Here is a 10,725-nt window from a genome sequence, read left to right as displayed (position 1 = left end):
ATGGAACATCCTGGATTTAAAGAAGTAGTAGGTAGAGTATGGCAACAGAATATACCAGGTAATGCAATGCATAAGATATGGAAAAAATTGAAACAGTTGAAATTTGATTTGAAGGACCTGAACACATTTATGCAATCATATGTTTACAAGTTGAACCAAGCCAGGCAACAACTCGAACAGGTCCAAGCAGCAATTGCGGATCAGCCACTATGCCAAACTCTATTTGACCAGGAGAAAGAACTTATAAGTGTGATTGAGAAATGGAGCACTGTGGAAGAAAAGGTGTTAAGACATAAGTCCAGAGCTTGTTGGATAGATAGTGGGGATGCTAACTCTAAGTATTTTCATGCACAGCTGAAGATAAGAGCAAGCAGGAATGTTATCACAATAATCTATAATGAGCATTGGGTGAAATTGACTACTCCACAGGATGTAGAGGCAGAATTCATGCAGTTCTTTGTCAACCTAATGGGCACTAGTAATGATGTGATGCTATGCCCAAATTCTGAGGTAACAAGGAAAGAACCTTGTTTATCTCTTCTTCAGCACCAACAATTGGTCCAAGAGATCACCAGACAAGAGATAGCTGATGCAATAAAGGGCATGCCAAGTGACAAAGCACCAGGAGTGGATGGGTTTCCGATTGAGTTTTTCACTAAAAATTGGGTGGAGATTGGTGAGGATGTCTACCAAGCTGTGACTCAATTTTTCACTACTGGGAAGATGAACCATGCTTGGAATGTTACTGCTATGACATTGGTATGTAAAGTTCACTCCCCAACATAGATGAAGGACTTTAGGCCAATTGCTTGCTGCTCCACCCTATACAAGATTATTGCCAAAGTGATAACAACTAGAATAAAAGGGGTCATTCAAGGTATTGTAGGACACTCTCAGTCAGCATTTATTGAAGGAAGGAGCATAGTTGATAACATACTATTCAGCCATGAGTTATTCAAAGGTTATACTAGAAAAGGCATGTCAGCCAAGTGTGTATTAAAAGTGGACTTGAGAAAGGCATATGACACTCTGGACTGGTTTTTCTTAAAGACTATGCTGACTAATCTGGGCTTTCCACAGAAAATTTGTTAATTGGGTTATGGAGTGTGTGCAAACTGTCTCTTATTCCCTTGTCATTAATGGGGGACTAGTACCACCTTTCAAGGGTCAAAGGGGCATAAGGCAAGGGGACCCCATGTCCCCTTACTTGTTTGTTTTGGGCATGGAATACCTCCAAAGAGAAATGACCCAACTCGCACTGAAACTAGAATTCCATTTTCACCCAAGATGTAAGAGACTGGGGGTGATACACATTTGTTTCGCTGATGATTTGCTTATGTTTTGTAGGGCTGATTTTCAATCTATTAAATTACTGAATAAAACCTTCAAGTTGTTCTCTGATGCATCTGGATTGCAAGCAAATGTAGAAAAAAGTTCACTCTATGTAACTGGAGTAACACAAAGGCTAAAAACAGTGATCTTGCAGACCTTGGGATATATTGAGGGTACTTTCCCTTTCAGATACTTAGGAGTACCACTTTCTACTAAGAAATTGACTATTAGCTAATGTTTACCTCTCGTGGAAAAGATCGCTTCTAGGATCAGCTGTTAGTCTGCAAGAATGCTATCTTATGCTGGAAGGCTTCAACTAATAAAAACAGTTCTATTCAGTTTACAGACTTACTGGTCACTGATCTTCATCCTCCCTAAGAAGTTCATGAAACTCATAGAGGCAATCTGCAGATCATTCCTGTGGACAGGCATGGGACAAATCTGCAAAAAAGCACTGGTCTCTTTGGAGAACATATGTCAACCAAATGCTGCAGGTGGCTTGAATATTATCAACTTGAAATTATGGAATAGAGTTACTGTGATGAAACAACTATGGGCTATATCTCAGAAGAAGGATTCACTATGGATTAAGTGGATTCACTAATTCTATATAAAGAACAGGGACCTGGAAACAATGCAAACTCCCAAGACTGCTACTTGGGTAGTCAGGAAGATCATTGATAGTAGGAATACAATCCTACAGATGCACTCTTTACAGGGGACTCTCTCACAGAAGTTAGAAGCAATGCAGAAGGATGGAAAATTCTAGACCAAAAGAGCTTATTGTTTGATGCTCCCTCAACTGCCAAAAGTCCCTTGGAAGAGCATAGTACTACACAAATAGATACACCCTAGATTCCAATTCAACTTATGGTTGGCAGTACAACAAAGACTATCCATTGTTGATAGACTGCAAAAATTTGGAATTCATGTTCCCTTGGAATGCATTTTCTGTGACAACGGGACGAAGACTTTTTAGCACCTGTTCTTTGACTGTCCACTCACTAGGAACATTTGGACTAGAATGCTACAATGGCTAGGCTACTACAGAACTATGGGAAGTTGGCAAGAAGAGGTGCAGTGGATGAGTAAAATAGCTAGAAGCAAGTCTGGGATTGCTTCCATTACTAGCTGTGTGTTTGGGATGGTGGTTTATAGTATATGGCATGAAAGGAACTCTATAAGATTCCAAAGAGGTCACTAAAATGCTACAAAGGTCTGTCGAGAGATTGTATTACATGTGCATATCAGAGGAAGGAATCGAGCTCAATGGCAGCCACTGTTGAACAATCTCAATTGCTTCCCTTAGCAACTGCATATGATGTTGTTTTTTTCCTTCACTTGTAATGCTATGTTCTTTACTGTTTCTAGCTAGTAGTAGTGTCTGATAGGTAGAAGATACTGCTTGCAGCTTAGTGCTTTTGATTATGTTGGAAGTCAGGAGTCTGGCCTGACTTGGTTACGTAATGATCACATTTTTGATTAATAAAATAGACTGTTAATCAAAAAAAAAAAAACTCAATCGAAGTCATAAAATATCCCATAACCAAGTCATAACCTAAGATGAAGCTTCTAAACCACAAGTCTGTCAAGTTTCAATAATCTCACCTGATAATCACAAGTCCAAGTTTCTTCCCTAAGTAGAGTCACTAATCTATAATTTAACTCATTCAATGGTCATATTTATCTCACAATAGGCATTCAACATCCATACTAAACACAGAAACAAATGAGCATATAATAATGCAGAGTAAAATGTAATGATGTGCAATGCAAAATATGATGATGTGCAATGCAATGCACTGGCCAATCACTCGAACTGTACACACATGGTAACTGATGTCATTTCTCAGTAGTCATGACTTGCATGGCACCCATGGTGTCCATGTGCCACTCATTCCGGACTCACTCCTCTGACCCGAGCATAAACCTCCACTTCGGTAAGAACCTCGGATGCGGGCCACATCAATGTATCCCTCATTTTCGGAACAAACCTCAAACCACGAGCCATAATCTAGGTCATATATGTGTCTTTCCATATATATGTACATAACGATATTTCCGGCCCTCTTATTATCCATGCTCAAATCATCAAGTACCATGTATCAAATAGTATCATAAGTTCAATAAGAAGATTATATTAACTTCTTCACTAATTTCACATCACAATGTATGTCTCAACGTATTCCAGTTCATTAGTATGTATGGACTATGAACAATTAGCAATATCAATGTCAAACACAAGACATCATGCCACAAGTCTTCCAAACCAGTTCTATCATGCATGAGTGTATGAATGCATAAATGAGTGTAAATATGGTAAATCAATGCAAACCAATAAAGCAACAGTGGAGGTACAAATCACAAGCCACAAGTCATATCAAGACTTGGATCAACTTAACCATGAAATGAATCATACAAACCGTCTCAACCAACAAAAGAGTCTATGTCCCTCTTTACTTCCACACATAGCAAGTACGCCTCATAACTAAGTCTTGTATCACCAAGATGCTACATTTTTCTATATATTGTCATCAACAGTAAATCATACATCAAGTTTTCATCTACGTACTTTCATCAGTTTATATCACAATTCAAACTTAAACTCATTATCCTTCCTTTCTACGATAATATATGTCATAATAAGATAGAACTGAGTACAACATGATAATTTAGGTAATAAGTCTAATCATAATAAAGGGCAACGAGCCACCATTAATGTAACACTCCGCAAATTCGGGTTAGGTGTGAATATGTAAAAATCTAGTGTTAAGATGATATTATACCTATAAGAATCCATTCCTGATGAATTCGGGTGGAAGATGGTCGTTTTGAAGTCAAACCAACAGTTGGAATTCTTAAGGGCTCTTAACTTCGCCTAAGTTTTGATAGGTCTGTCTTCTGGGCGATTTTCATGAAAATATGTTGTGAATTTGGAAAAACTTCCTTGATGAAAGTTGTAGATATTTGAAATATAGTTCCAACGGTAGGTCGCCCAGCCCGAGAAATGCTATGTACAAAGAGTTATGTCCGTTTTAGTGAAGGGCACAAAAGCTGGAGAATTCACCCAAAGTACGCCCAGAAAGTACGGGCCGTACTTTAAAGTATGGGACGTCCTTTTGGACGTACTTCTTCCGTTCTTCACTGGTCTTGGCAGCATAAATACGGGCTACAAGTACGGGACGTACTTTGTAGGTCATCCTTTCTCCGTTTCTGGCAGAAAATTGGGTTTAAAATGGGTATGGTCTTATTTTGTTCCCATTTCTTTTTCATCCTTCCAAACCCTAAGGAAGAAAATCATCTCTCCATGTCTTCAAATAAAAGGTAAGAACACCCTTAACATTACTAAGATATTCTAACATCAAACCCATGATTCTTACCATGATTCTTGTGATCAAAATCTAGGGTTTTGCAGCATAATTCTTCCTAAAGTGATTCAAGCTAGGGTTTGGGTGTTCTTTATTAGGAAAGTGAATTGTTAAACTTTGTTTAACATATTTAGGTATGTCTCCCTTTTAAAGACCTTATTTTGGATGTATGTCTCTTTTGAAAATCATTTTCTTGATTATAAGGATGATTTGTATGCCTCTTTAAAAAATAAAATCCTTTTTGAATATAAAGGTAATTCATATGTCTCTTTTACAAACTCTCTTAAAAGATTGATTCTTTATAAAAGCATGTTTTGAATGATATGATGAATTGATTTTACATTCTTGAAATCTATTACATGCTTTGATTAATGGTTAATGTGCGTGAGGGGACGAGCCCACATTGAACCTAGATTGTAACAAACCCTATATATGTATAAGGTATTATGAATGTTTTCCTCTATGAGATGGTTAATTGTTGGTATTGATAATTTTACAAAGGAACTATGACAAAGTAATCTTGTTTAAAGAAGTGGAAACGTTTTCAGGATTATCTATGAAATTATGAATTTTCATAATGGCATAATGAGCTTTAATGCTATTTGATGGTGTGACTACTTTGAGATAAATTATGAATCGGCTTCTATGCTATGAACTTTGTTATTGTGTTTGGCCTAGCTACTCGGGAGGAAGGGTAGCCACTATGGATCCTAGTGTGGTAATTTCCTAGCCATTTGGGAGGAAGAGTGGCCACTACCGGGTTCACTACCCGGGGTGTGATTCATGCCTAGCTATTCGGGAGGAAGGATAGCCACCGCTGGGTTCGCTACCCGGGGTGTGATTTATGCCTAACTATTCGGGAGGAAGGATAGCCACCGCGTACTACATAGTCCAGTGTGATTTATGCCTATCTATTCGGGAGGAAGGATAGCCACCGAGAATTATATGTTCCGGTGTGGTGCGCTATGCGCGATATGATTGATTCTTGGGCTTGTATTGGCATGCGTGATATTCTTATTCTCTCATGGAACTGTTGTTGACAATCATGATCAATTTGCAAGGCATAATTGAAAGTTATAAATTGACAAAAGGCTTTGTAATCGGTTTTGATAATTCTTATTGAGGTACATATGCTGAATAACTGTTTTTATATTGATTAATGGCTTTGTAAACTGTTTAACAAATGATATTAAGAATCACAAAGTGGAATGAATGTTTTTATACTATCCTTTCAAAACTGATTTCTTTATGTATTATTATATTTTATTTTTATAATACTTATTGTCCCCGAGGCACTCACTGAGTACGAAAGTACTCAGGCATACCATTGTTGTTTTTGATGGTATGTTAGGTAACGAAGAAGAGCAGGTTCGTGATACTTTCGACGCTTAGGAGAACTTGCTGCTGCTGTTGATTTGGTGAGCCCACATCCTTGTTCGTGGGACACTTCATGTTTCATTTATTATTCTAGATTTTCGGGATACGTCCCGAAGTTAGATGATTGTTGTGTCTCTTAGAAGCTCCATAGATAGTGGTCAGAATTGCGGGTAGATTGTCAAAGTCTCGTACGACTTAATGGGTGGTTGCCACGTTTATGACTATTTACTTATATTAGACTTCCGCTGATCTTATTTCACAATTGTGATCCTGATATATGCAGTTACTTATAAATTTGTTTAATTTAATAAGGAAAGACTATTAAACAGGAACTTGATGTTACATTTATTTTATAAACTATTAGAGGCGAATATTAAACCTGGCGGGTTCAAGTACTATTATTGTTAGGTTCTTCCGATGTTGTTTATGGTGTCGGATGCCGGTCACGTCTAGGGTGGGTTTTGGGGCGTGGCAAGCTTGGTATCAGAGCCTAGGTTTATATGTGTCAGAGGATGTTTATGTGTCTATGGAGCTGTGTCTAGTGGAGTCTTCCTTATGCAGCCTGATCACCTGTATGATCGAAAGACAACCAGGGCATTTATAAGTGTTTCTCATTCTTCTTGATTCTAGATTGTGCTATAGAGCTTGAACTTCCTTTAGGATCATTCCGACGTGTTCGTGACTCGTGCTTTATGGAGATGACTTTAACTCGTGTTGCAGATGTTAACTAAGTGAACAATGGTGCTATGGAGTGCACATTGTTCTGATGCGTAATTTGATGGATGGTACAGAGTTGCTGAAATTGTATTGTAGGTGTTTGGTATATATGTGGTTATTGTAGGGTTTGGTTGTTAATAAATTGAGACAGGTATAAAAACAAAAGTAGCCCTTGTTACGGGGAGAACTCTGCCACAAATCTTGTTAGGCTGAAAGGAATAATTAAGGTGTGATATGTTTCAAGTACAGGCGGTTAGGGTGAAGGGAACAATTGAGGGTCTCTTGTAGAGAATTAAGAATTATCGTACATTAAGGTTATATTCTTATTGGGTTAAAAGATCTATACTATTTTGATGTTTAGTGGAAGAACTTTATTTTAGGCTTGAAACTCGAAAACAATCGCTGGTGGAATAATTATTTAAGAAGATGATGTAGTTGATTTGGGCTTTAATTTGTTATTTTCAATTTTGGCATGATGTAAGTTAAGCTTGAATCATGTGTTGCTGAATTAGCCTCCTTGTTGGAGTATATTGTCTTGATTGATATATTGTGCGCTTTCTAGTCAAAGCATATAGTGTTGAAACTTTTGAGTAACTAACTCTTGGGAAAGTGAGATGAAGGTAGAAACCCCTTTATTCACGTGAGACTTGAGTGTTCTAGTCGTTAGAAATCCCCGTGAGGGCTATGTTGTTCTTATTTGGGTGAAGATGTATTTTTACCTTTCTGGGGTCGTTTAGTACAAAGAAAGCTCTACTTCGTGATTTGGCTCATAGGGAGTTGGCTGGAGTCTCAGAAGTTGTGGTCACAGGTACTCTTACTATATGTTCTTTTGAAGCGTATTCGCTGATCGATTCGAGTTCGACCCTTTCATATATAACTCAGAATCTTGCCCTTGATTTTTGTGTGGAAGTCGAACAATTGTTGACACCGTTTTTCTATGAATACTCCTACTTCCTTGTTATCGCTTCTATAATGTATAAAGACTGCGCCGTTGTAGTTAAGGGCTGTGAGATTACTATTGATGTGTTTGAATTAGAAATGATGAACTTTGATGTGATTTTTGGGGATAGACTAGCTTTCTGAGTGTTATGAAACTATGGATTGTCAATCAGAAATAGTTAGGCTTGAATTTGCTGAGGGAATCGTTATAGAGTGAAAAAGAAAAGTGATATTGCTGAAATCTCGGGGTAGACTTATGTTGTATCTTAAGACTTGCGGGATGAACTCAAAGGCGGCATAGTTCTATCTAGTTGTTGTAGTGTCACTCAAGTCGTGTTACCTTAATTTATTCCTTACTGCAGATATATGTTGAACCTTTTGACTATGTATTCCCTGTGAAAGTTTAGATTAGAAGCATGAATCCCTCGTCCATGTGTTTAGGCTTGAATGATCTTAAATCTATATATTGGTGGAATGGGATGAAGAAGGATGTAGCGGAATTTGTAGCTCAATGTCCCAACTGTCAACAAGTGAAAATCGAACACCAAAAGCCGGGCGGATTGTTGCAAGCTATAAAAATTCCAACTTGGAAGTGGGAAGTAATTAACATGGACTTCATTACAGGCTTACCCTGTTCTCGACGTAAGTATGACTCTATATGGGTGATTGTGGATAGGCTCACGAAGTCAACCCATTTCTTACCAGTCAGAACTACATATGTGGCAGAAGATTATGCAAAGCTTTATGTTAGAGAGATAGTGCGACTTCACGGTGTTCCACTATCTATTATCTCTGATAGAGGAACTCAGTTTACAGCCAATTTTTGGAAGTCCTTCCAAGAGGGTTTGGGGACTCATGTGAGCCTTAGCACGACATTTCATCCGCAGACTGACGGACAAGCTGAACGTACCATTCAGACTCTCGAGGATATGCTACGGGCATGTATGATGGATTTTGGCGGTAATTGGGATGATCACTTACCACTTATTGAATTTGCTTATAATAATAGTTATCATTCTAGCATCCAAATGGCACCGTATGAGGCTTTATATGGGCGAAAGTATAGATCCCCAATTGGGTGGTTCGAAGTAGGAGAGACTAAATTGATAGTGCCAGACTTGGTCCAGTTAAGCTCATACAAGATCAATTATTAGCAGCCCAAAGTCGTCAAAAGTCCTATGCGGATAATCGTCGAAAGAACTTAGAGTTTCAAGTAAGAGATTGGATATTCTTAAAAGTGTCACCAATGAAGGGTGTAATGAGATTTGGCAAAAAGGGGAATCTTAGTCCCCGGTACATTGGGCCTTTTGAGATTGTGCGCAAGGTAGGCAAAGTGGCTTACAAGTTAGATCTACCTCCTGATCTGGAGTCAGTTCACCCAGTTTTCCATGTTTCGATGCTTCGTAAGTGTGTTGGAGATCCTACTAGGATAGTTCCAGTAAATGATGTTCAAGTGACAAAAAAGTTGACTTATGAAGAGGTACCCATTTCCATATTAGATAGGCAAGTACGGAGGCTTAGAAACAAAGAAGTGGCCTCAGTTAAGGTTTTGTGGAGAAACAATAACCGAGAAGAAATGACATGGGAAGCGGAAGAAAATAGGAAATCCAAGTACCTGCACTTATTTCAAGCCCGGAAGAGATCCAAGATGAGACATCAAGATCATGAGGTATATATGTTTTCCTTTTTATGCATTTGGGTCGTGTGTGGCCAAAATTTATTGCTATGATGTTGTGGCCCTGTGAGGCATTGTTATTATGGGCAATTGTGACAGGATGGTAGTGCCATAATACAGGGGAAACTCTGGCGAAATTTTTATAGAATCCCCGAGCACTTCACAGTCGAGGACGAATGTTCTTAAGGGGTGGGGGGGGGGGGGGGGAATGTTACACCTCGAATTTTTTTTCGTTGATGCACAACGAATAGACTAACGAAGAGCACGAAGTATTCGATATTTCAATGAGTAAGAAATAGCATTTGATGACCCTAATTGAGATTTGCAAAGACATTTGAAGTAAGAGAAGAAAGTTTGCTAAGGAAGGCAAGGTATACATTATGTATCGAGAAAGATTTACGAGTAACATGTTAATGATTACTTAGTGATGTTTTGTAGAAGAGTTATAACGTCCCTTAGATAGTTAATGAGGTGTTAAACAAGTGTTAAGAAGGTTCCATGAGGATTGAAGATCAAACGAACGATGAAGATCATTTCAGGAAAAATGGGGTTATACGACCGACTTATACGGTCCGTATAACAATATACGGTCCGTGTAAGGGTATTTATAACACCCAGTAGAGATGGTGTTTGCCTGATGGTGAACCACGACCACTTATACGGGCCGTACAATGTTATACGGACCGTATAAGTGTCCGTGGAAGTCCTGACGGGCTGAGTTATGTTCAAGTACTTAAATGTGATCCCACTTCACTCATTTCATTTTCCACACTTCTCCATCTCTCTCAAGGTTTCTAGAGAGTTCCAAACACTTCTTCCATAAAATTTTAAGAGATATTAATAATCAACTTCATCAAACCAAGAGAATCAAGTGTAAGAAACTCATTAAAGCTCATCCAAGACAAGAAATCCAAGTGGAGGTGGAACTAGGGTTTTGCTCAAGTGAAGTGTTTACACTCAAGGTACATTCACACACCATCTAAGGTAAGTTTTATGGCATTTCCATGTTATTTAAGGTATTGAGAGGTTGAAAGACTTGGATTGTAGAAGGAGATAAGAAATGGGTCATTAATGTGAGAATAATGATATTTTTGAGTAATAGCTTGGATTGAGTCATGATCTTGATATGTAGTGATTATGATTATGTTATAAATGACATTAAGAACATGGGATAAACATTGTATATGGGTGAACGTGATAGTGTGCTATGACCATGGATATGGATGATTTGAAGTGAATTGAGAAATATGGATAATGTAGGTGAATAAATACTATTGTTATGATGTTGTGAATGTTATTATTGATGTTTGAGAGTTG

At 38.2% G+C, this 10,725-nt stretch overlaps 2 protein-coding genes across 2 annotated transcripts; both read left to right on the top strand.

Moving 5' to 3' along the window:
* Positions 1 to 786, top strand: LOC132611886 (uncharacterized). Its single transcript, XM_060326246.1, has one exon. The coding sequence runs from the start codon at positions 1 to 3 to the stop codon at positions 784 to 786; it is 786 nt and encodes a 261-aa protein (XP_060182229.1).
* LOC132611885 (uncharacterized) lies at positions 787 to 1,567 on the top strand. Its single transcript, XM_060326245.1, has 3 exons — positions 787 to 989; positions 1,081 to 1,182; positions 1,348 to 1,567. The coding sequence occupies exons 1-3, from the start codon at positions 787 to 789 to the stop codon at positions 1,565 to 1,567; spliced, it is 525 nt and encodes a 174-aa protein (XP_060182228.1).
* The last annotated feature ends 9,158 nt before the right edge of the window (positions 1,568 to 10,725 follow it).

Source organism: Lycium barbarum, chromosome 9 (assembly GCF_019175385.1).
Source record: "Lycium barbarum isolate Lr01 chromosome 9, ASM1917538v2, whole genome shotgun sequence".
Lineage (NCBI taxonomy): Eukaryota > Viridiplantae > Streptophyta > Magnoliopsida > Solanales > Solanaceae > Lycium > Lycium barbarum.
The sequence above is the reverse complement of the archived record's forward strand: the minus strand, read 5'-3'. Positions and strand labels throughout refer to the sequence as shown.

What these genes read in the sequence shown, in the direction of transcription:
- LOC132611886 (XM_060326246.1), top strand. Translation starts at nt 1, where the DNA reads ATGGAACATCCTGGATTTAAAGAAGTAGTAGGTAGAGTATGGCAACAG.
- LOC132611885 (XM_060326245.1), top strand. Translation starts at nt 787, where the DNA reads ATGAAGGACTTTAGGCCAATTGCTTGCTGCTCCACCCTATACAAGATT. An exon ending in AGAAAAGGCATGTCAGCCAA is followed by an intron (nt 990 to 1,080) that starts GTGTGTATTAAA and finishes GGCTTTCCACAG; the next exon opens with AAAATTTGTTAATTGGGTTA. An exon ending in AAGGGTCAAAGGGGCATAAG is followed by an intron (nt 1,183 to 1,347) that starts GCAAGGGGACCC and finishes TATGTTTTGTAG; the next exon opens with GGCTGATTTTCAATCTATTA.